This window comes from Chionomys nivalis, chromosome 6 (assembly GCF_950005125.1).
Source record: "Chionomys nivalis chromosome 6, mChiNiv1.1, whole genome shotgun sequence".
Classification (NCBI taxonomy): Eukaryota; Metazoa; Chordata; class Mammalia; order Rodentia; family Cricetidae; genus Chionomys; species Chionomys nivalis.
This window is the reverse complement of record NC_080091.1, coordinates 42,184,186-42,210,251: the sequence shown is the minus strand read 5'-3', so window position 1 is coordinate 42,210,251 and position 26,066 is coordinate 42,184,186. Positions and strand designations below refer to the sequence as shown.

The following is a 26,066-nucleotide window of genomic DNA, read 5'->3' as shown; positions in this document are numbered from 1 at the left end:
CCGGGAATCGCTGTATCTGTGAGCGATTGAACGTCCTGCCGTTCTGCTGCTCCGCCTGCCTCACCCGCCCAGTGTAGAGCTGCGTGTAGAACCGTGGTCCAGAGGCAGGAGGGAGGCCGGCCTCCACTCACTGGGCATGGATCCGCCGGCCACGCGCCTCTGAGGCCTGGCGTTCATGGTGAGTCTTATGTGGGTCCGCGGTCCCAGCTTGGCTTCCACCGGTACCTCGGCCTGCTATTCCAGGCCTGCTTGATCCTGTGCGCGGTATGTGCGGGTGTGTGCATATAAACCTGAATGCAGGTGTGTGTCCATCACATGCATCTATCTGTTTTACCCATTAACCTGAGCTTGCCGGGGACACCAGTGAGGCACCTCCTCCCATGGCCTTCTTTGTGTCTGCTGCTCGCAGGATTTTCTTTCAGGATCCAGTGTTGGTACAGAGAGATCGCCCTTTCAGCCCTTATTCTCACCCCTAGGGTCACTGCTCCTTTTCCAGAGTCAGGTCAGGGGCCACCTAGAGATGGAACGGTCTTGTTTGAAGGAGTCTGGGGGAACAGTAGACTCAGGACAGACCACAGCTGGGTTTCTCAGAACCCATGCAGTTTGGTCCATTTCAGCTCCTAGTGCCTGTGTTAACTTTTGTCTTCTTGATGTTTGTAAGTAATCTGACCACTAGAGAAGGTCTCCTGAGAGCTGCTGTTCCCAGTGCCAGCATTCCTGGGAACTTAAGAGAATAATTTCTGGGAGGAGACTGTGCTGGGCTAGAGAACAAGAGCCCAGAGAGGAGGAGCCTTTCCAGGTGTTCAGGGCTTTTACCTACCTACGCTGTGGTCAAAGCACCGAGTCACCATCACATCTTCTGGAGGGCTGAGCACCTGTAAAACTTGAATGGGTCACTCTCTCTTCAGATGGCAAAACAGCTCCATGTCCTAGAACAGCAGTCTTCTTCCGGACGCTTGCTACAGACAGCAAGGGGTGAGACCAGCTCTGCTATGCCACACTTGAGCCTTGTTTGTCTTCTCCATAGCCCCATTTCGTACCCTATTTAGAGAAATGTTGTGGGAAATTGTTTGTTAGTAATACAGTGACAACCATGCACCTGACATTTCTGGCATCTCCTTTGGGTACATGCCTCATGCTTACTTGTTCTCATTTCTTTACCCTTAGCAGACAAAGAAACGGCATGGAGGGGAAGATAGTGCTCAGGGAGGCAGTGCTGGCGGGGATGGCCCGTCCTGTAGTGCTCCCTGCATACTGCTTGCGGCTGGCAGACCCACCCTCTGCTGTCTCCTGGGTTAGTTTATGCTAGCTCAAGTCCCCTATGGGATGGCCTATTCCTGATATAGGTCCTGAACCTTGGACTTCCATTAGCAGATAGATTCTGCTGCTGAGTCAGATGTGAGCACAGGCCTGATTGATAGCCCTTTCTTTTTGGTGGACTAATCCAAGAAGCTAGTGGGGGTCTGATTAGATTAACGTCATTCTTGGCTATCTTTGTAGCACAATTCTTGCTCCAGGGGTAGTATTGATAAGCCATTTCTCTTGTCTTCCTCCTGGAAAGTATTCCTCCATTGCTTCGGATCAGACCTCCTCTCCTTTCAGTACAAATTTTGTCTGTTGCAGGGTATGTGTGTGCACTTGCACGTTATGTGTATATGCTCTGTCTCTTTTTAAAACAAATTCAGTTGTCTACTGATTTTCTTCTGGCTCTTGGCTCTAGGAAGTCTGCAGGTAAGGTCTAACCCACATTCACACAACACTTTACAGCCCTATATACTGACTCCTCTCCTCCTTTGGGTTGTTCCACTAGCTTTGAGTAGCTATGTGTTGAGACCATAATGGCTAGGCAAAACAATTTTGACTCAGTCTCAGCCCTGATTAAAATGCTCTCGCTAACCCACAGACCAGAATCTTTGTCTGAAATAAGCCATCCCATGAAGGAGAGCCTTGAGCTAGCAGAAACTAACTTAACAGCCAACCTAGGGTGGGTCTGCCAAGAACACAGGCAGTATGCATGGGGGCATCCCCACTGACATTGGGTGTTCGCTTGGTTACTGCTTGTGTTGTCAGAAGGTCTCTCACCCTTATGGCCTCAGGATTAGCTCTTATCTGTCTTTGCCTAAATGGCATAAATGAGATGCTGTCTCTTGTTCTTTCTGACCCTTTACTTCTTATTGCTTACCCCTCCGCATTTCACATGGTCTGCTCTGTGCAGTAGCTTTTGCCTGTACCTACTTTCCTTGCAGAGAGGTCCCTGCAAGGTAGAGGAGTGAGGGTCTCTTAAAGAGTAGGTCCACACGGTCTCTTCACAAATGAGCTTTGCTCATAGCCCCTACCTAAAGTTGAGGCCTTGTTCAGGCTTCTTGATGTTTTTCCTCTGAACTTACTCATTCATCAAACCACACCCCACAGCGTCTCCCACGGTTAGCAGCTGCATTGGCCTGGTCTCATCTTCCCCAGTGAGATTTATTACCAACTGCTCAGGTCGGGGACTTCATCCAGGTACTTATAAATCACTGTCTTGCAAAGTGTTTTTATTTTATTTATTTATTTTTAAATGACCTACACTTAGGCAGTTTGAATCATACAGATAGGCGTAGAATGGAGACAAACTGCTTTTAGTAGGTGTACTTTTTAATTGTTTTCTTTTTAAATTTTCAAGTTACATTTATTTGTCTGTACATATGTGCATATATGTCACAGTGTTTGCTTGCCATATTGTGCATGTGGCAGTCAGGGGATAGCTTGAGGGAATTGGTTCTTTCTTTGAATCATGTGGAATCTTGGGATTGAACCTGCTGAGCCTCATGGCTCTTACTGTTTTAAGTCTTTCATAGCCGGGCGGTGGTGGCGCACGCCTTTAATCCCAGCACTCGAGAGGCAGAGATAGGCGGATCTTTGTGAGTAAGCTACAGAGAAACCCTGTCTCGAAAAACCAAAAAAAAAAAAAAAAAAAAAAAAGTCTTTCATGACCAACTGAACTGTCTTGCAGTAGGACCTTGAAGAATACTGTTCTAAACTCCTCTCTGCTGGGATGATCAGGGTGGGTGAGGCTACAGTTGATTGTCTGGGCAACTTGTTTTACTCTTGGTCTGGAGCACTTTTTATAAGCTCAGAGGTGCAGAGAAGTGTTACCTGACTTAAGACAAAAAGACTTCCTAACTTGGTTCTTTGCAGGAAAAACTTTTTAGTGGCAGGTTAGATGGACACAGACTCACAGATTTTGCCTGGCATACAAAAAGAGCTCAGCCCATCAGAGAGCAGGCAGCCATCACACTATACTACCCCATTTAACTCTCACCATGGTCTTACCAGTGGCTTACCAGTGTTTATAATGAGGGAGTGGAGGCATGAGATAGTCCAGACTTGCCTGAGGCAGGACTTAGATCTTGGTCTTCTGAACCTTTTCTTCCGCGGCATTGTGTATGGCCCTAGTGTTGATGAGTCAGTAGTGAATATTTTTCTCAGGCCTTAGAGTGAGTACTGTCTTCTTGTGCCTGGAGCTGGTTTGTCTGGTTGTACAGAGAGCTTATTGTGGACATCTCTAGGCGGCTGTAGGAGAACAGCTAGGTTTGGAGCAGGACATGTGACCATTCCCAGTGCTGTTCCATTTGTATTTGAAAGTACCATTTGGGTTTTGAAAGGGTTCTACCTGGGATTTCAAGTTTGGGCAGGCCAGACTCTACCATTGTAATCATGCATCCCTGTGTGATGAAGCATACTATTTGACCCCAGTTGGCACTAACTGACTCAGGATTATAGGTTTCTGTCAGAGTTGAAAACTTCACTGAGGCTGAATGCAATGAGATTACTTCCTATGGAGTCCTACCTGTGTGTAGCTTACATGAGTTAGTGAGAAATGTCTCTAAAGAACCCAGTGCTCAGAGTCTGCTCAATTTACCCATTCTTCACAGAGCAAATCTTTAAGTGGGCCTCCATATATCCACTAGGATTGGGGTAGTGGTGGTAGTGGAGGCATCTTTAGACTCTGAGGATTGGTGTGCAGATTAAATCAGCTCTGCTTGTGAGGCCCCTGAAAGTGCTTGGTACATTAGCCTGATCAGCTGCCACTGCCCAGTGTTGTTTCTTAAGTTAGTAAGAAGTGCTTGTTGACAAAACCTGATGTTTTGGCCTTGAATAAAGAAAGCATTCCTTTCCTTTTGCTTCTGTGTTTGGCTTGCAAACTTTGCTGGACTCCTTGATTGGTTTACAACTGCAGTATTTTCCCTTGCATTATGGAGTCATTTCAGGTCTGAGGGGAAAAAAACGCAATGGTGCATGCAATCCTATCCCTGTGCTGCAGGGGCTGTGCTGACTGCATGGCTTTCTCCCTGTTGTTGGCAGCAACCTGGTCTGATAGTGCTCATGTCCACCTGGTAGCTGTGGGAACCAGGACTGAGAATTCTAAGAATATGCTTTGCTTGGAGTCTTAGTTCCTGGTTAGTGGATCTGTGTTTTGTATCAAGTCCAACCTGGTTTCAGAAGCCTCCCAATCCATGTTTTCTTTTCCAAACTACACATTTGTTTGGGTATAGTCACAAAAGAGGTCTGGCCTCCTTAGGGTGGCAGTGCAGAGGGACCTGCAGCCCTAGGCCTGAACTTTGAGTGTGCATCACCTTGTCTGTAAGGTGGGGTGATAATAACCATACTGATTCTTAGGGAGGTCTAGTCAGATGGTGTCTGGAGCCACAGCAAATGGAAAGAAGCATCCAGATTCTGGGGCATCGCATTTATGACCCGAGATTACTGGCTTTAACATAAATTGCACTAGACCAGGCTCAGGAGATAGGTAGCATCCAATGGGGTTATTGTTACTAATTATTGCCAGAATGCCAAATGCCTTAGAATCACTGTCAGCACAAAGCTTTGGGTAGATTTCCTATTGTCCTGAAGATATTGACACCTGCTTACTGGACGTGGAACATCCTGCTGCTGGTACTGAATTGTCAATGCTCAGCCCTGTACAGGGTCTGAAGCCAGTGTCAGTCTCTCAGTTCTAGATAGATAGGTACCTGAAAGAGATTTTCCCCCTTCTATGGGACCATTTTGGAGTAAGCAAGGTAGGATCCAAACCCTATGTGCCCCAGTGTACAGAAGATGTTGTACTTTTTAGAAGCCTTAGCTGGCTTTTCTGGGTGAGAGAATAGTATTCTAGCTTGTGTCGATAAATCTTCATAGGATAGTGCCACTCTCGTCACCCAGAATGGCACAAATCTGTGGCATTTACACACTTGCTTTTTTTTCCAACCAGATTGTCTCCCTTAGGGATGCACCTCACCTGGGATAAACAACCAGAAAATAATATGTTTTGATTTTACAGGGATCCCAAATCATACATTATTTTGGAAGCTGACTCTCCTGAACCCTTCTACTGGGTGTTTGGAATGTGGGTCACCAGGTGTGACTAAGCTCCTGTGGCTGCAGTCTATGAATCAAATTAGTGACTCTGTGTATGGAGGTCACTTTTCGATTTCCAGGGCATGGTAGAATTATTGACAGGACATTGTGTAGTGATGGTATAGCAGTGACCATTATAATAGCCATTCATCTCTTACCCAGAAGTACAGAAGACCTGCCACTGTGTGGGAATCCTGGCTAAAGGGCTACAGACCCTTCTAGCTTCATAACCACCTGCAAGGGAAGTATGCAGTCCTACCCTAAACATCAGCACAGCAGGGAGATCTTGGGCCCCTTCAGCCTGTGCTTTTCCTTCTCAACAGCAGGGAAGACTTGGAGTTGTACTCATCCTTACAGTGAACTAACTTGGCTACAAGCAGCTCCTTTTTTGATAATCGGAAACTGGCTGGGCCCAGAGTCACCTTGGTATTTTTGTCCTAGGAATATGAAGACAAGGCTGGAAGACCAAGCAGGCCACCCTCTCCAAAGCAGAATGTGAGGAAGAACCTGGATTTTGAGCCGTTGTCCACCACAGCACTCATCCTTGAGGACAGACCTGCGTGAGTCTGGGGAAGAGCCTCTGTGCTGTCTGCTGTGGGGATGAGGCTAGCTTTCAGGAAAGGGCAGAAGAGTTACCTCTCTGTCAGCCTTCATTCAGTGTGACACCAAATGGTGACTTGGGAAACTGTCCTGTGTCATAGAAATTTAACCAGGATTTTCCTTTCAGGCAGTATTTGCTTATAGTTTACCATCCAGGTTTACATTGTGTAGCCATTTTAAGTCCAAGGCCAATTGGGAGTGCAAGGAACCCTGCAAGCGTGCTCCAAAGTGGTGCTTTGAAGGTACCTTTGTCTGCAGGACACCTCCTAGAGTGGCCTGTGGAGTTTCTTGGGTGGTGCCTTGCTATTCCTGCTGTGTGGTGAGGAGATCATGCTTGAAGATCTTCCTGGAGGAAGAGGTCATAGCTAAACTAATTGTGAATTTACATAGAAAAGTGTATTGATGAGAAGGTCTCCTACTTGAGAAGAACAACAACAGGCTGTCCAGCACTGGGCTAGGCAATTCCAGGGTCCTGTCCATTTCTGATATTTAAAACTGTGAAGTCAGGCCAGTGAGATGGTCAGTGAGTAAAGAAAGACACTGGCTGCCCAGCCTGATGATGAGTTTGATTCCTGGCGCCTGAATGGTGGAAAGAGACAACTAACTGACTTTTGAAAGTTACCCTCTGAATACATACACAGACACACACAGACACACACACACACACACACAGACAGACACACACACACACACAGAGAGAGAGAGAGAGAGAGAGAGAGAGAGAGAGAGAGAGAGAGAGAGAGAGGAGAGAAGAAAAGAGAAAATATAATTAAAAAAATTAAAATGTGAAGTCTAAGCAGGAGTGTATCTGCTGTTAGTTCCTGGTTCTTGGAGACCATGAATTGGGGAAACGCTGAAAAGGAGGTTGGAACTTTAGGGTGAAGAGAAGACCAGCTTTTTTAGTGTACTGAGAGGTAGACTGGGGACTTGCCGCGTTTAGCCAGTGGTCGTGGGTTGCAATCTCACAGGGAACTTAGTGGTTATGGTTATGGTATTTGTGAGCTGTAGGCCAGGTACCACCACATCTCATTAATCAGCTGCCAGAGTCCACTGGCATTTTCTATGGAATGCGTATAGCTTCTGTGTGCATTTGTATAGAAAAGAACAAAGGAACTACAGAACTATATTAGTTATTACTCTCATTGCTGTGGCAAATACCCAGCAAAAGAAACTCAAGGAAGTAAGGATTTATTTTGGCTCATGGTTTGAGAGTTTCTCTATCATGGTGGAGAAGGCAGGGTGGCAGGCGTGTGAGGTGCCAATGATATTGCATCAGCAGTCAGGGAGCAGAGATAATGCTGGTGCTTAGCTTGCTTCCTCCAGCCTTTGGCGTGGTATCACCCACATTCCTTCTTTAAACTAGTCTGGAAATACCCTCATAGACATATCCAGAGGAATGTTTCTTAAAATGTTGTAGCAGACAGTGTGATTATAACAAGAACTGATCTGAAACTGAGCTCTTAAACTGGCATATAATAATACTGTGAGGTCATCCTGATGCGAGGATCAGCCGTTGACACTACTGCTTTGCAGTCAAATCAGTTTCTTTGCAGAATAGGGTACTTCTTTGTCTGTATCTTTATAACCCAGTATTTCTCAGTGAGTATTTTGCTTTGTAAGAAATGTCTCTGCAGGGAGATAGCTCGGTGGTGGAGCTCTTGACTAGTGTGTGTAAGGCCCCAGGCTCTGTCACCAGCTGAGCAAAGTAGCATATACCTGTAGTCCCAGCACTTAGGTGGCTACGGTAGTAGGGTCTCCTGGGCTATGTAAAACTGTCTCAACAAAACAAATAGAGTTTTAGGTTATGAAGGAATTATAGCTTTAAATAATTGATTTTTTTTTACTTTGGGTTTTTTAACTTTTATTCAATAATGCTTCAGGAATTTTTTTCCTCAGACTTTTTATCTAGTTGTAACATGCAAACCTACTTATTTCCTGTCAAGAAATCTCCCAGCAAAACCAGCTGAAGAAGCCCAAAAGCATAGACAGCAATATGAAGAGATGGTGGTGCAGGCCAAGAAACGAGGTACTGTGAAAGCGCGTCACATCCTGTGGTGCGGGTGCTTTGTTCTTCCCTTCCGGAGCTCTCCTCCATGACGGTCTTTACACTTCGACATGTATAGTTTTTCCATTAAACAAACAATGATGCTTCTCTCTATTCCTGGTAGCCTAACAGTCTTACATGAGAGGAGGGTATGGTAGCACATACCTGCTAACCTAACCACTTGGGAAGTTGAGGCAGAAGACTTGAGTTCAAAGCCAGTCTTTACTATATAACAAGAACCTGTCACAAGGAACACATAGACTTACATGAGGAAAGAGACTGTAGGGTAAGAAGTATGTGCTAGAAAGAATTGCAGCCAATAGTGACATGCAGCTGTTTTCCCCTTCTTGGGCTGTTTTCACAGTTATGAGTGGATTTGGTAAGTTTCTTTGCAACACCTAATGTCTTAGTTAGGGTTCTGTTGCAGTGAAGAGACATCATGACCATGGCGACTTTTATAAAAAAAATATTTAATTGATGATGGATTACAGAGGTTTAGTTCAATATCGCCATGGTGCAGAGCACAGTGAGAGTTGTACATTCTGATCTAAGAACTCAGACACACTTTTTCCAATAAGACCGCACCTCCTAATAGTGACACTCCTTATGAGCCTATCCTAAAAAGCTCTGGATCTGGAGTGCTTGTTTTGTTTCTGTTTTTTTGAGACAGGATTTCTCTGTGTGACAGCCCTGACTGTCCTGGAACTCTCTTTGTAGGACTCTAGAGTATTTTTAAAGTACATATAATAAATAAATGGAATATCATTCACCCTTTAGAAGGAAATTCTGACATGTTACAGAATGGTTGAACCTGATTGATCCAAAATGAAGCACACCAGGAACCAAATGACAAATACTATGATTCCGTTTCTTTGACTGCCGGGAGACAGTGTATTGAGATCCTCTTAAGCAGAAGGGGATCCACCTGGGGAGGGGCAGACAGAGAGTTAGTGGTTAATAAAAACAAATTCAGTCAAAGAGAAGATGAGAAGGTTCTAGATATGATAGTGATTGGGGTGCATTATGGTATAAATTAATGTTATGAAATTATATAAAGTGATTAGTAAATTCTGTTATGTCTCTCATCATAAAAAACTATAACTGTCCTCAAGTATCCATGAGTGAGTGGGTTCCACAACCTCTTGCTGTTGCCAGAATCTAAAGATGCTCAAGGTTTGTTTATAAAATGGCATATTCTATGTATATATAAACTATGTATATCTTCCTATATATTTCAAGTCATCTGTAGATTGCCCATAATAGTTTTACACTATGTAGATATTTATCAGAAGATTGTTCAGGGATTATGACAAGAAAATAGTGTGCTCATGTTTGGTACAGACCTGAGTCTGAGGCTGGAGAACCCATGGATGTAGAAGTTAACATGGAGTAAACTAAGGAATTGTGTGCGTGGTTAGAACCATGGCTCAATGGCTGAGAGTACTTGTTGCCCTTGTAGAAGCTCTGTTCGCAGCACACATATGGTAACTCTCAACCATCTGTAATTCCAGTTCCAGGGGTTTGATGCCTTCTTTAGAGCTCTGAGGTTACCAGGCATGTACATGACACACACACACATATATGTATACACATACATACTTATAAATATATATGCAAAACACCCATACACAATAATAACAATAATAATAATAACAACAACAGTAATAATAATACTGCACAAACTGTTAGGAATAAGCTTAAAGATCACATTCAGAAAGAGTGGTAGGGAACATGAGTGGTCTTGTGATACATTCTGTTGCTTTGATTGGGTGGCAACATCTCTTGCTGAACTTGAAGCCTGTGTTTTTTGACTAGACTGGTAGCCACTAGCAATCCTCCTGTCTCTATTTTCCTTAGTGCTGGGGTTACAGGCATGCATAAGACCATACTCAGCTTTTATATGGGTGTAGAGATCTAAATCTCATGCTTTTGCAGTGAACACTTAACCACTGAACCGCATCTCAAACTCCTACTTCAATGTTATTTTTCTGATGTTTTTGCACCGTGATTCTTTGTGAAGAATCACAGAACTTGAAAATGGTGGGTACTGGCTGCTCAGTGTTTTCTTCTTTGTTTTAATTATGTTTTATAGAGCTTAAAGAAGCCCAGAGGCGGAAGAAGCAGCTGGAGGAAAGGTGCAAGGTTGAAGAGAGCATCGGAAATGCCGTCCTCACCTGGAATAATGAGATCTTGCCCAACTGGGAAACCATGTAAGCATTTTCTCGTGCTGCCTACTGAGTGTGGCCACTCCTTTCTTGAGTCTATGGGCAGCAGCTGTAATTGAATGAACACATTGTGAAGCCTTTGATAAAATTAGTTTTTGCCTTGGTGCAGACTTGTTGTTCCTTGGATGTGGTGACAGCATCTTCCAGTTTATCTTTAAGCCTGAGCCATGTTTGTAAAGCTTATGCGTGTGTCACTCCATACTTCTTGTGAGTCTCCATATGAAATTTGAACTGTGTCCCTTGGTGGACAGCCTTCTGTGAGAGATGGCCTGCCCTGCCTCTGCAGACTGTTCCCTGGGGCCACACCACTGGGAATTGTTAGTCTGTAACCTCTGGAATTTTGCCTGCCCTTTTGCTGTCTACAGTGTCCTGAACCTCTTCATCCTTCTAGTTTTGTTTTTGTTTTGTTTTGTTTTGTTTTGTTTTTTTGTTTTTTTTTTTTTGAGACAAGGTTTCTCTGTAGCTTTGGTGCCTGTAGACTAGCTCTCGTAGACCAGGCTGGCCTCGAACTCACAGAGATCCGCCTGCCTCTGCCTCCCGAGTGCTGGGATTAAAGGCGTGCGCCACTACCGCCCGGCCCTCTTCATCCTTCTAAACCCTGTTTATTCTCTAGCTCAGTCTTTCCAGGGAAGATATTCCCTCCTCTCTGTAGGGAAGACTCCCGAGTCTCCTGGCACGGTCTGCTTGAGCATCTGTCTCTCTCTGAGAGTGGAAACCACTTGTCTTTGATGTCATCCTGCAGTGTCAGTACAGAGTGGAACCCCACAGTGTCTGACAGCTGTGGCATTCTCACTTCTGAGGATCTACTGTACATCTCGTTTTATTCTTGTGTGGTCAGCACAGCATAGGCAGGGTCATTGTGATCAACTGACTTGAATGACTGTGTTATTCAGATTTTCCCAATTAGCATCCTGTCTACAGTAGTGTGTGACTGTCACCTGTCTCTGGGCTGCCCTGTGAGGCCCCTTGGAGCCTCTGTCCTACTATACTTCTGTAGAAGAGAGCTGCTGCCATGCCCCCCCCCCCCATGCCTAGCATGTTTTCCCTGTGCCCTGCACCCCTAAGCTATGCACAGCTCTCTACAGTCCTTAGGAGGCCAGTCTGTTTCCTCTGTCTGTGTTTTCTGCTCAGAAAGTACTTTCAGTCCTTCATGTGTGCTTCTACCAGTCACTCACAACCTGGTTCACAGTGCCTGTCACAGCAGTGGAAGGCTTATCTGGATTTCAGTAGAGCCAAGAGGGTGAGCTCCTAAAGGAAGGGACGAGGGGGTGAGGCTTATGTGCAAATGAACCTTTCTCATCTCATCTTTCTCAGAACTCAAACTCAGAAACTCTGGCTTCCATTCTGTTTAGGTGGTGCTCTAAGAAGGTTCGAGACTTGTGGTGGCAGGGAATTCCTCCGAGTGTAAGAGGCAAAGTGTGGAGCTTGGCCATTGGCAACGAGTTGAACATCACCCACGGTAAGTGTCCACGTGATCCTAGGCATTAAGGTCCATCTCCGGGGTTCTGGGACTCCCTTCTGTTACTTTTGCCATGTTAGGATGGATGGTAACCACTGCCATGAAGCTGTGGTGGAAAGGCCAGGTAAGCCTGTCTTTTTTGAGGGTATCTGGGTAGTGGGTTCAGTGCTGGCTGCTCCAGTTTCCAGAGAGGTTAGAGCAGCAGACACAGGGCTCCAAGTCTCAGTGGAGTTCGATAGGCAGAGTCTCTTCTCAAAAGTCAGCTAGGAGAGTAGAGGTGGTTAGGTACTTAAGATACCCTTTGGTAGGTTTTTGTTTGTTTGTTTGTTTGTTTGTTTTTTCAGCCCTAGAGAGGCTAAGGCTGGTATCATTAGGGCATTAAGCTATCATGTAAGGGGGGGGGGAGACCCTTAGTTGAAGTTTTTAAGCTGTTTATCATCTCTCTCAAGTACTTAGCTCCATTCTAGAGTGGTTGGCTGGAAGATGCAAAGCCCTGAATTCAATCTCTAGTATTGGAACCTTGAGAAAAAACAAGTGGGTATGGTGGTACATATCTGCCCTTGAGAGGCTGAGGCTAAAGGGTTGTTGGGAGATATATAGGACAGTCTGGGCTACAGGGTGAAACCTTATCTCTAAAACAGATTCCCAAATCTCTTTTGTGTTCTGCCACACCAGCCTTGATTTACTTATTCATGTATCTCTAGTGTCCAGTTGGGCTCTGTATATTAGAGTTCTAGGAGCACACAGATTAAATATGAAGCCTTAATGCAGGGGAGTTGCATTTCTTGCTGTTGAAAGTAAGCTGCTCTGGCAGGCAGGCTTTTCTTCTTCCTCTTATGGCCCCCATGCCTACCTGCACATTGAAGTCAAGCTGCTTTTATTCTGGTAGAGACTCCTAAGCCTTCACACCTCTAGTTAGGTTACTGTGTCGTGTGAGAAGATGTGTAATATCTGACTTGAAGTAGATCTTAGTCTCTCAGAAGAAGAGGTGAGAAGTTACTGAGCACGCAAAGATGTCTGTGCTTGAAAGTCTTCTAAACTCTGCCAACAGTTCCTGTGTGGCTAATCAGATATAACGTGTAGTGTTTGCATGTTTAATTTTTGGCTCTCACTGATGCTTTAGTTTAAGTTACTTAAAACCTGTGATGTACTGGATGATAACAGATGAGGCTAAGAAACTACCTAATTCTGGATACATTTTGCCCATGTACCTGTGCTTTGGTACTATCTCCCCCTTATATAGTTTGTCTGTCTGCTCTGAATGCTGTATCTTGTCCATTGTCCCCACATAGTGATCTTGCTGCACTGCTGTCTACTCTGTCATTTATGCCCAGTCTAATCTTTTGTATGTGGCAGGTCCCCATGAAGTATTTGTTGAATGAATAAATGCACTTTATGAACATGGCTCTGACATCACTGTACTGTTCCTCCCAGATCTTGGTCTGTTGGGTGCCAAGCACCAGCTGCTGTTCACTACCTCATGTCTTATTTAACAGCAGCTGTGGTGGTCTCAGGCAGGTCTTGGGACCTCCTTTTCTTCCTGAAAAAGGTTAGGCACTGTGCCCTGTATCTCTGGCCAGTGTATGTGAGATCAAGATTCTCATTCCACTTCTGGCTGGTTCTGAAGTTCATGCTCTGTCTTGGGAAGACCCAGAGTTCTATTCTTTTTGTGGTTGTAGAAATAGACTTACTGAGACTGGCAGTGTCCAGTAGCACTAACAAGCTTCACTCTTGAACAGGCATTGTGCTCCTGTCTGTATCCCAGCACTGGGGTTGTGTGGGAGATTGACAGCAACAACAAAATCCAATAACAAATAAACACACCAACCTCCCTCTGACACATACACAATTCACACATAAAACAAAACACCCAAGCCTTACTCCTAGGGAAGAGAGGCTTGTACTTTGAAATTGGGGCTAGGGGCCTTGGTGGCATTGCTTAGGTGGTTTGCGTCCACTTAGCATGCAAACCTAGTGATCTAAGTTTGATTTACGAAACCCATATAAAGGTAGAGGAAGAGGGGTGATGGCACAAAGTTGTCCTCTGGCCTCTGCATGTATGCTGTGGCACACGTATGTCCTTCCCCCATCACACATATGTGATGCACAATAGTAAGTAGAATTTTATTTTATTTTTTATTTTTATTTATTTATTTATTTATTTATTTATTTATTTTGTTTTTCGAGACAGGGTTTCTCTGAGTAAGTAGAATTTTAAAAAGAGGTTGGAGCCTGGGGTTCTGAGATAAAAGTATAACCGTTCTGCTCCTGCTACCATCCATGCTGACAGTAAAATGGGGGGAGATTCTGTGAGCTTGAATGTGGACTCTTCTCATTCCTGGGTGGCCAGTCTCCGCTTGTAGCTATTGAGTTCTTCACTTGTGATGTGGAGCGCTGGTGGTCACATGTCATGCAGTTATTTTGTGTACCTCCTCTGAGAATGACAAAAATATTTTGAACAAAACCCTAATTTTGGATTCCAAGCCTGATTTCTCTACAAATGAAGCCTTACTAGTCCGATTAGGTTGAGTTGCAGTAAATTTCTAATTGTTCAGCTTATAAAAAGAACAAAGCTGGGACTTCCCATATCAGAACATGCCCACCTCCTAGAAGGTGAGTGGGCAGAGGTCCCAGTGCATGCTCTAACCCCCAGCCTGGACACCTTTGTGTTTATCTTTTGGATAACAATGATATGTTGTATGATATAACTGTGCCCGTTTGCCATGACACACAAGCATTGACTGTATGCATGTTAGAGCTGTCACAAGGCCAGAATGGGATCATTAGTCAACACTTTACTGGCTGGATTATAATAATGCCACTCAGTAAAATGCATGAAGGCTGCTGTGCTTTACCCTGCAGAGTAAATGATGAGAAAGGTGAAGTGTTAGCCGTGGTGAAAGGCAGTGACTTGTCAGCATCCCTCAGATAGAATGCCAGCGGTACAGGGAGTGGGACATGGGTGTCCCCAGAGGTCTGTGTGTGCTGTTGAGCCATGAGCATGGCTTGTGGCACTCCAGTGGTCCAGTCTGTCAACATGTAGCGGTTATTTGGAAATGAAGTTACCTGACTATTAGCAAACCACCTGGGAAGCAGAACTGCTGGAACACAGGTTCTGAATATGAGAGAGATTTGGAGACTGTCATAAATTCTCTGACAGCAAGAATCCTTGGTTTTTGAGAACTCTGCATGTTCAAAGTACCAGTTTCCCCACCCCAACCCTTCCAGCAGCAAGATGAGGAATCCTATGCCATATGGATAGCAAGCTCTTCATGTCCTTATTTGAAGACAGTGCTCATCTTAATCTCAGAAATCATAGTTTTGAAAGTTAAAATTCTGAATATTGAAATCCTGGAAACTGAATTTCAAAAACGGTTCCCATGAAGAAAAGGCTACAAGAGAAGGTCAGATTCTCTGGAAGGATTGGTTGTGCAAAGCTGCAGGGTCTAAAATGCCAGTATTTAAAAACAAAAAAATTGTCTGCAGTGGTGTGTCTCCAAGCTAATGACATTCAGTAGCTTTTCAGGAAGTCAAGCAGCATTTGTCTGAAGAAGTCAGTAGTTACTTACCTGTTGAAAATAAAATATGTGGAATACCTCTAGAAGCTGGCAACAGTGTTTCAGGCTGATCACTGGTACTGCTTCTGGAGCTTCTGCTTTTGTGGTTTGTTGAATGCAGGTGAAATGGGTACGAGAAGTATAGTGCAGGAGACCAGGAAACAGGTGTTACAGGGAACAGCCATGTCTGTGTATGGTGAATCCTCAAAGAACTTAGAAAATTAACATGGATGTATCTCCAAGGAGAACCATGGCCTAAAGGAAAGAGCAGCATGCTGTATGTGTCAGCTTTTGTGAGCTACCTCCATTGAGCTGCCCATATTCTACCCCTGTAAAATGGTTTCCTGTATAAAATGTCCTTTATTCTGTTTTGTTTTTAAGCCTCCCCCCATTTTTTAAGCCCCCAGCATTTTTTACAGTTTGTTATGTTGTATGTGTATATGCATAAATGTATGCATGTGTGTGTGTTTTAACGTTGTGTTTATTTTTTTTATGGGTATGGGTGTTTTGCTTGCATGTATGCTTGTGTATCACATGTGTGTAGTGTCTTAAGAAGCCAGAAAGGGTGTTAGATCCTCTGGAACAGGTGGTTGTGAGCCACAGTGTGGATGCTGAGAACTGAGCCTAGGTCCTCTAGGAGATCAATCAGTACTCTTAACTGCTGAGCCATCTCTCTAGCCCCTTTGCTGTGTGCTTTGTCTTCATGCCACTTTCAGTGTTCCAAGTAGAAATTGCCCCAATTAATTTTGTGCATTTCTTTCAGATTTGACTGTGTGAATGTGCATTACTATGGTCTTGATTGTGTGTATGCAGATTGGACATCTGCATTTGTAGAACATTCTTTGAAGTCTGGGCTCTTTGGGTGACTATATGTACAATGGTAACCTTTCATAGTTTTGATCAAAGATTTAGATCGTTTGACCCAATGTTTCACATGGCCAGTTGGAACATTGGAATACAGTTATGAACCATAGTGATAGAGCCGTTCATACACTTTCCTTTTCAGCATATTTCTGTGTATATAGGTCATCTGCTTGTGATTAAGCATATAATGTCTTTCATCCACTGTGATGCTTACAGTTCACACTGTAATGACTATTTTGTTGTACAAAGCAGCACATGAAGTATTCTGTTGTTTTTGTTTCTCAAATCCCCCTCTTGATGTAAGGAAATGTCTTTAAATTTTTTTCTTTTAGAATTTTATTTTTAGGATTTTAGACTTTAAGAACGTCACTATTTAAGATTAAAGCATTTGTGATTGTCTTTGGAGATTATGACCCAAAGCCATTAGAAACCAGTTAGACTCTGTCCACCCTTAGTTCAGAGACGAGATACTGATTGATCTCTTCAGCCCCTAGGGCATTTGGTCTAGATATGGAAGTAAGCTAGAGACTTTGACCTTCCAAGAGGCAGTAGGCCAATCACAGAAAGTGAGAGCAAGACATGAAGAGGTAGCTGTGTAGCAGAGGAAGACACCAAGCTCCGTGGCAGTGTTTGTGGTCTTCCTTTGTAAGCAGTTGTCTTAGGCAGGGTGCTTTCAGGCTAAACTGGGAAAAGTGCCTTACTTTGTCCTGGAGGAGATAGTGTTCTCTGGTGTTTGTAGTACAAGTTCTAATGGGTTTTAATAATACAAGCTCAAAGACAGATATTGGGGAAAATGCTGAGAGATCAGAGCAACAAAAGAGCAAAACCATGGCAACCTTACCTCTCAACTTCCCAACCAAAAAGAAACTAAGTTCCTATTTCTTCCCACCTTATCACTTCCTCTCTCCACTCAGCCATATCATTTCCTGTCTGTCTGTACAGACCTCCAGACCTCTATGGTTAGCTAGTGACTAGCTCCACCCTCTGATCTTCAGGCAAGCTTTATTTGTACAAACAAGCTATCACCACAGGCATTGGTGAAGGAACATGTACAAGTAAGACTCACCAGTGACATTTCTTTCAGAGCTCTTTGACATCTGTCTTGCCCGGGCCAAGGAGCGGTGGCGGTCCCTCAGCACTGGCGGCTCAGAAGTGGAGAATGAAGGTACAGCTCTGCCCTCGCTGAGCAGCCACTCACAACAGTAGCACTCTGCACTGGCTCCAGAGTGGCTTTATGGCAAAGGAATTGTTAGATTGTAGAAGGAATAGAATCTTGCGTTCCTGAAAGGGTTTGTGTCTCCTGCTCAGAGCCAGTTGCTTCTTAATTAAAGTTGCCCCGTAGCCTGGTTCATTGAGTGCTGGCTTCTAGAGGCAGCAGCAGTACATATCTGTGAGATTAGAGGAAAGCCCCATTGCACACAAGAACAATGCCTCTGTTGATGGGCAGTGTGATTTTTCATGCTATCTTATATGGTACTGGAATTTAAAAATACATAAAACATTATTTATGAATATTTAAACATAGTCTGATCTTATTTTTATTTTATTTTTAAATTGACAAGATTTTGTATGCCTAGCATGCAAACATGTTTTGAAACATTTATAACTTTATAATAAAAATGTAAGTAAATGCTTTTAAATAAGTTTTAAAAAATTCAGAATTATATTTTCAGGATTTTAGACTTTAGGGATTTCAACAGTTAGGATTTGCCTAGGTAATTTATACTAGGTAATATGTTATTACCTCACAGATTGCTCCCCCTCACTCTATCTCAGCACTGGGGATGGAGCTCAGGGCTTACATAAACTAGGCCATCTTTTTGTTACTGGTCTATGTCCCTAGTCCTTAATTTGTTGTGTGTGTGTGTTTTTTTTAAACTGGGGAAAACAACTCTCCTCTGGTCTTTACCTGTTTCAATGATACTATGAATAATTTGTTATAGCCACTATTTTGTAGGGATTTTTTTCTTATCTGAAATTTTGTATCTTTTGACCAGTGTGGCTCCGGCTCCTTCCTGCCCCCCCTCTCCTGCCTGTAGTAAACCCATTCTGATTTCTGTTTCTTTGAGTTCAACATTTTTAGACTGAATCCACAAATGATATTGTACAGTTCTTGTTTTTCTGTGGTTGATTTGCTTGGCACAATATCTCTCAGTTCATCTGTTGTCCATATCTGCTACCTTTATTCTGTCTGTTTACCTGCAGACAGCCATGTAGGTTGAGGAGTTTCATGACTACCATGCATAGTACTGCAGTGAACATGGAGTGAACATTCTCATTTCCTTTAGCTGCGCACCCGGGAGTGGGATTGCTGGATCACATGTAGAGTTTTACTTTTAATTTTTTGAGGCAACACATAACAGATTCTCACCAGAGATTCTTTATGTGGAACAATCATCCTTGTTGTGATTTCCCATGCCTAGGTTCATTGTGTGCATTTCCCAGCTTGTATTTATTTTCCTGATTGCTGTTGATGACAAGTAAATCAAACTAGATTTTGATTTTTAGATTTTAGACTCTAGAAAATAATATGGTGATGCTCTGGCTGGTGCTGTGAGGCGTTGTAATCCTTGGAGAGAGATTCTGCACTTGCCATGCACTCTTCATGAAGGTGGATACTGTTGGAGGGATTGAGCTGCTTGTTGGTTCCTGGCTGCTCAGCCCGAAATAATCACACAGAAACCATATTATTTCAATCACTGCTTGGCCCATTAGCTCTAGCTTCTTTTTTTTTTTTTTTTTTTTTTGGTTTTTCGAGACAGGGTTTCTCTGTGGTTTTGGAGCCTGTCCTGGAACTAGACCAGGCTGGTCTCGAACTCACAGAGATCCGCCTGCCTCTGCCTCCCGAGTGCTGGGATTAAAGGCGTGCGCCACCACCGCCCGGCTTAGCTCTAGCTTCTTATTGGCTAACTCTTACATATTAATTTAACCCATATCCATTAATCTGTGTATCGCCACGTGACCGTGGCTTACCAGCAAAGTTTTCAGCATGTCTGACTCTGGCAGCGGCCCCATGGCTCCATGGCATCTCTCTGACTCTGCCCTTCTTTCTCCCAGCATTCAGCCTAGCTTTCCCTGCCTACCTAAGTTCTACCTTGCTATAGGTCCAAAGCAGTTTTTTTATTCATTAGTGGTAATCACAGGACACAGAGGGGACTCCCACATTGTTGTACTGTGTAAACAAGGCATAACTGATCTGTGCTTATAAAGAGCATCTTTCTCTATCTCAAGTTCTAAAGCTTCAGAGCCTGGTAATGTCCCCTGTCTGTGCTGAGGAGTGCAATGACTTTTCCTCTTTTGGCAGATGCTGGGTTTTCAACAGCTGACAGAGAGGCCAGTCTGGAGCTTATTAAACTGGACATTTCTAGAACATTTCCTAATCTCTGCATTTTCCAGCAAGTAAGTGGCGGGGATTTGTCACGAGTGTTATCTGTTTAAGTTTTGTGAATGCGGAGCCACGTGTATTTGTAGTCCTGCTTGAAAGGGTTTTGTTATATAGGGTGTTGGTGGGGAGTTAGGTGGGTGTTGCTACAATGCATTTAGATATTTAAAATGAGTGTAACTGGTTCTTATGGATCATGTTTCTATTTTAAAGGTAATTGATTCTTTTTGTAAAGATGCATTCCGGTGTCTCAGTAGGTGGTGCGGAGGGCTTATGGGTGGTTGTGTTGTCAGAATGTTGCTCATGTTCTTCTGGTTTTTTGTTGTTTATTTATTTGTTTGTTTTTTGTTTTTGTTTTTAATTTGGTTTTTTGAGACAGGCTTTCTCTGTGTGACAGCTTTAGCTGTCCTAGAACTCACTTCATAGAATCGCCTGGCCTCAAACTCACAGAGATCCGCCTGCCTCTGTCTCCCAAGTGCAGGGATTAAAGGCTCTTCTCTTTATAGAACTCTAGGTAGCTGTGTTCTCTTGGTAGGAGCCTCCATGTGATTTCAGGGACCTGCTGAACGTGGGGCCAGCAAGGAGTGCCTCATAGCCTTGGTGAAGTCAGGATGACTGGCTGAACAGAGGTGGTGGGATTTCTGAGATGATGAGCCAGGAGGTATGGGGATGAACTCTTGTCTTTGGGTGTTAGTGGAGCAAGAGAGGCCTCCCCTCAGTCATTTGGGCACAGACAAGGATGCCTGGCAGTAGATCTGAGAGTCCTCTCTCAAGGCCTTGTGTTCTTTGAACCAAGAGGTGTACACCCAGAGGTTTCCCTTGAGACCTCCCTCCTGTAAGGTCTCTTCCAAAATATTTCTGCACCTTTACCTTCTCCATGCTCACTGCCTTATTTGAGAGCGTAGGCATTGTAGGTCACTACAGCAGCCTCCCTCACCTCTCCTGGCTGTTGTGCCTCCTTCCAATCACCTTCTTGCCTGCTGATCAGTATTTGAAATCTCAAGTCATGCACCATGGTTCCCAGTTTGTTAACATGCCTTACACACAGTGGTTTATGGTGGAACAAGCCAGAATGAGTTGTTTAAATGGCTGCAGAATGAATAGACCCAGAACTTTGAGTTTCAGTGGACTTGGGAGGAGTGTGGATGGACTGAACAATCTTAATAGCACAGGAGAGGCACTGTCCTCTTCTGGAGTGTGGAGAATCAGGTCGCATACAGGAAGAAGGCAGCTGTCTTGTCTGTGCATGCACTAGGTTTAGTTAATGTAGTCTGGCAGAGAGCATGTGCCTGGTGGGAGCACAGCTGGGACAGAAGTGTGGGGACCCTGTTTCTGTGCAAGAATGTGTATGAGGACGCAGTTGGCCCTGCAGCCTCTTCACAGGGTTTCTCTGTTCTGGTGGATGCAGAACTGGTAAGGACTGCTCTTAAGCGAGAGCAGAGTGTGTTGAGCACAGAGTTCTAGGATTCTGGTTTGTGGCTGAGAAGCAGGCAGCAAGCATGACTTGGCCAGGCATCGGGCACTAGCCTGCTTTGAGGGCAGCACCAGTCTGAGTACTGTGGGTGCCTGGGGAGGGAGGGCCAAGAGGACTCTTTGGGTTCTAGTGACAGGGTTGTTGCTGTCTCAGTAATTCCACAAAGCAGGGTCCCAGTGTCTAGGTGTAGAGGATCTTAATTCAGCTGGAAATGTTTGCATTTGAGTCCTTCAGACTCTTTCAGTCAAGGCAGGGGGAAAAGTCTATAAAGCTGTTCAGAAGTTTGGTTCAATGTCGAGCCCATAAACCCTGGGAGTACTGCCCAGGCTTGGTGGCATGTGTGGACTCAGCTGAGCAGCATCTTCAGAATAGTTCTTTCTTTCTGAAGGATTGCCTCTCTCTCCCAGCACACTTCTGAGGCCTCATTCCACACCATACCTTGTAGCCCACTCCCTAGTCATCTCCTTAGAGGCCTTCTGCCTCCTGAACACTTGGGCCTTTCTACCTCAATGGGGGCTCCTGTGACTCCAGCTCTGAAGAGGCTTAGGCAGTGCTACCTTATGAAGGGGGTTGACTTTGGTCTCACAGATTTGGGTTTGATTCTGATCAGTTGCCTTCTTACTAGTAGTTTGACCTCAAGTAAAACATTTAATCTCTCTGCCCCGTAATCTGTTCATCTGTGATTAAGGATGATCTCCATAGCTTTATAGTCTCATTCTTAGTACTTGACTCATAGAGGGAAGCCATCAGTCCTATACTGACTATTAGTTATCTTTGACTGTATTTGAAACTAAACAACAGTGGGATCCACGAACAACTTAAGACTTTTCACTTCAGGCAGCTTAGAAGTGGGAACATGGGAGTCTTCAGAAGGAGCTCATGCTGCCTGGGCTCTTGACTGCCGGGGGAAGCCTTGTATCCTTTCTCATGGGCAGAAGTAAAACCAGAGATTTGAGGGGCTGGAGAGATGGCTCAGAGGTTAAGAGCATTGCCTGCTCTTTCAAAGGTCCTAGTTCAATTCCCAGCAACCACATGGTGGCTCACAACCATCCGTAATGGGGTCTGGTGCCCTCTCCTGGCCTGCAGACATAGACACAGACAGAATATTGTATACTAAATAAATAAATAAATATTTTAAAAAAAACAAAACAGAGATTTGAGACAAGGAAGCAAGTGGAACTCAGAGCCTGGCAAGCCAGGCTTCCTAGCATGTTGTGAAGGTCCTGCTGTGCTGAGGGCCAAACCTCAGGGTCATGGAACCCTAAGAGCCTGTAAAGGCTCTGCAGAGACTGAGGCCCAGCTTTGTATTACTGGGTCTGAAAGGGCTTCTCCTGAAACATGTCCCCTAAATTCTGCTTCAGAAGTGTTGAGATGGAGCCAGGCGGTGGTGGCGCACGCCTTTAATCCCAGCACTCGGGAGGCAGAGGCAGGCGGATCTCTGGGAGTTCGAGGCCAGCCTGGTCTACAAGAGCTAGTTCCGGGACGGGCACCAAAGCCACAGAGAAACCCTGTCTCGAAAAACCAAAAAAAAAAAAAAAAGAAGTGTTGAGACGGACAGTCCCTTGGTGCTTGCCTGGCAGCAGAGGGTGAGCTCTAAAGATGGGATGTGGAAGCTCTGTGGTCCCTTTCTGGGTAGCCTGTTCTCTCAGGCTTCCTTTAAGTGAGACTTTCTGGGTCAGTGGTTTTCAGTCTTGGGAATGGATAATACTAAATGCAAAGGCTGGGGAGAGAGCCTGAGAGTCCAGCACAAGCTAAGGGCACTCAGGAAAAGATCTGGCACCAACATGAGGGATGGAATGACAAGGTGGAAAATCCTTTAAGGAAAGAACAGTATAGTTTTTCTCAGTCTCAGATCACATAGACTCTCTGCAGTCATTCTAGTCCTCAGGTCAGGTCAGCTCATGGATCTGCCACCATTGTCCACAGCCCTGTATTTTGCCTCCCCCCACCCCCATTGTATTTTCTTTATTTGGCCTATGTGCTTTGAAAATGTTTCTTTGATACAGCTTTTTAAATAGGTGAAAATGTAATGGTTTTTGCTGGAAATTGTGGCGTATACCTGTAATTCTGCACTTCAGAGGCTAAGGCAGGGATTTGGCTATCCTTGGCTATACAGTGAGACTCTATTACCAGCCAGCCAACCAACCAACCAAATCAAAAAAGAAAATGTGATAATCTAGTTCATGTCGTTCCTTTATAAGCTACCCAGAGGCACCTTTGGAGTAACTTCCCAGTCATATATACCAGAAAGAATATTTACTCCTGTGTTGTATAAGAGCATGTGGTAGATGTAGGCAGTAGGAACTTCATTTAGGTCACTTGCTCTGAGGAGTCTTGACTACCTGGTTTACCTACTGAGCTTGGAAAAGAATATGACTCTTTAACATGAGCCAAAAGGAGGGGCATTTCCAGAGGGCACTGCTCACGGCTGACCCTTTAACTTTTCTAGAGTAACTTCATAGACAGAATTGCAGACTTCTTATTAACAGCAAGTTACTAGCTCATTTTTTAAACTGCATAATGCGTCTAGAGCTGCTAGCACAGTGCTCAGCAAAGTCCCCCCGTGAGATCAGCAGGGCCACAGTGGTGACAGTAGCAGCAACAGTATTGGATGCTATTCTAAGACTAACAGTACTTATGCATGTGTTGATTTTGGTATGTCAATCCTTTTAGGGTGGTCCATATCATGACATGTTGCACAGTATTTTGGGCGCTTATACTTGTTACCGGCCGGATGTGGGTTATGTAAGTGATGCTTTCCAGTTTTTTTTTTTTTTTTATGATGTTATGGTCTGTAAAGAAAGTCAAAACATTGCCCAGCTCTCATAGTGAATGATGTTGTAGGCTTTGAAGAATATGAAAAATCTTGAAACAAATGAGTTGATTCAGTTTCTTTGAAGAAATTGGACGGATATGGCTGCTCTGTAGCATTCATCACATTTTAACTAGATGTGATATTTACTTTTTGCATGTGATTTACCCCTGAAATTAAATAGAAAAGGCTTTACCATTAACAGTTTTTCGAAAGTGTGATGCTGCTCTACTTGTGGCTAAACAGATGTGTATGTGTGCATGGTCTTACTTAAGCCTGCTAAGTTCATACAGGTGACCACAGCACCACACACCAGGTGCAGTATTTCATATGCCAGAGGCCTAAAGTGAGGCTGGCTTATGATTTTCCATTAGAAGGGGTAGGGGATGGAGGGAGAGAGCATGTGCCTGATAGGCAGAGCTGTGGCTCCAAGGAAGGTGGATCTGATCTGACAGGGTTTATTTAAGGGGTGAATGGGTGACTGTGAGGGCCTTTTTAAAAAGCAGAAAGGTGTTTTGTTTTCTCTTAATAAATAAAAGCTGCTATGACTTCTATGACCACATTAGTTAACATAACCTTTCTCTCCTTCCTCAGGTTCAGGGCATGTCATTTATAGCTGCAGTGTTGATCTTGAACCTAGACACTGCAGATGCCTTTATTGCTTTTTCTAATCTTTTGAATAAACCCTGTCAAATGGCATTTTTCCGAGTGGACCATGGCCTTGTGAGTATGCTCCGTGTATGTCCCAGTATCATGTCTTTATGCAGCAAGAACTACTTAATCATTCTGTTTTTTCATCCAATCATTGTTGTTTTCAAGGTGGGAAATGCATAATGGGCTGTTTTTTAATGAAGAATACACGAACTTAAGTGTAGAAACATATAGGCCATTGTCCCTTATATGAACAGATTAATATGTTCTCCTAGGGAGACAGTGTGTCTGAAACACTGTGCCCTTTCAGTGGAGGTGGGAGGGTGACTTCTGTGCAAGCATATGCACTTCGTGTTAGGGAGACTTAACAGCACTGCCCTCAGTTGAGTCGACTACACGAGGGCTGCTGCTCTGTGGAACACAGGCATGCACAGGAGAAAGGGAGACGTGCTCCAGACCCTGGTCCCTTATTTCAGCAAGGCAGTGGCTTAGTGTGCTGAGTAGATGGCCTTTGTCATTGGTGGCCTTTAAGAGACCCTCACATACTTCACAGCTGAGTCCCCTGCATAGTCCAGACATGGGAACAGACTGAGGAGGGAAGTGGCTTGTCAAGAATATCTGCTACATGGGAGAGCTGAGGTTTGTATCCATCTGGGTCCTAAACTTTGTTCTTAATTGAAGAAAACTCACTAATCCAACAGCTTTTAAGTTGGTGTTGCTTTGATTTCCTAGTCATTACCACTAGTCTATCAAGACTTCAGCTATATAATGGTATATGTCAGCTTGGAGCGCTTCTTCCTTAAATGTCTTCAAGATCCCAACAGTCTTTGTTCTGAAGCTGCTGCTTACTCTGGCTGTTAGGGGAGTGTCGGCTAGCAGGGTCCTTCAGGAAGATCATTTGGTATTCCAGAGTGGCTTTGGTACAAACTTCTTGTAAGAATTGGTTTTGAGAACAGTCGTAATTGTGAACAAAGGAGTTTGCATAGAGATTGCTATCATATAATTGTATTTAATTGTAAATATGAGAAGGGTTTAAAATGGAGTTGTAAATATGAGAAGGGTTTAAAATGGAGTTGGGGAAATGGAGTGGTAAATGAAATCTGCCAAGACCCCAGTGTGGCAGTGAGTCACTGCTGTGTAAGGAGTATGAAGTAGACCTAGTCCAGCAGCCCCTGTGTAGTAGTAGGAAAACACCTCAAAAGCAGGAGCACCTGAGGACAGGCTTTTCATGAACAGTATTTTTGTCAAGCGTGGTTGCTCCCACCCAACAGGAGCTCTTCCTTCATATTGATTGCTTCATGCTTTCTCTCCTCCCACCCTGCTTTCTTTCTTTTCTTACAAAGCTTGTAAGAACCTGGCCTGTGGTAGTGTCTTTATTTGCTTTGGTCAAAGGCCTACATGTTTAAGCTGGAGCTGTGTTGCCCTTCCCTCAGACTCTAGTCTTGTCTCTCCCTCTGTGAATGTGCTAGACATGGGCAGCAGGCAGCTTGCTTTTCCTGGTATCTCTCACAATGTGGCTGCAACCTTCATAGCATTACAGACCGTGGTAAAGTCCCAGCTCTACCATGTACCGGTACCTTGCCCCTGTGTGGCAAGGTAAG

At 44.2% G+C, this 26,066-nt stretch overlaps 1 protein-coding gene across 2 annotated transcripts in view; it reads left to right on the top strand.

Annotated features, from left to right (window-relative positions):
- Tbc1d14 (TBC1 domain family member 14) overlaps positions 1 to 26,066 on the top strand; it is a 111,515-nt gene that overhangs the window by 74,417 nt on the left and 11,032 nt on the right. The window contains exons 1-9 of one of the 2 annotated variants that reach the window (XM_057771809.1): positions 58 to 178; positions 5,839 to 5,957; positions 7,941 to 8,023; positions 10,134 to 10,251; positions 11,619 to 11,725; positions 17,231 to 17,311; positions 19,451 to 19,545; positions 23,676 to 23,747; positions 24,409 to 24,537. In XM_057771809.1, coding sequence (XP_057627792.1) covers positions 176 to 178; positions 5,839 to 5,957; positions 7,941 to 8,023; positions 10,134 to 10,251; positions 11,619 to 11,725; positions 17,231 to 17,311; positions 19,451 to 19,545; positions 23,676 to 23,747; positions 24,409 to 24,537 — 807 coding nt within the window. In that variant the 5' untranslated portion in view covers positions 58 to 175. Of the gene's footprint in view, positions 1 to 57; positions 179 to 5,838; positions 5,958 to 7,940; positions 8,024 to 10,133; positions 10,252 to 11,618; positions 11,726 to 17,230; positions 17,312 to 19,450; positions 19,546 to 23,675; positions 23,748 to 24,408; positions 24,538 to 26,066 lie in introns of those variants that run through there. The other variant, XM_057771808.1, reaches the window with a different exon arrangement.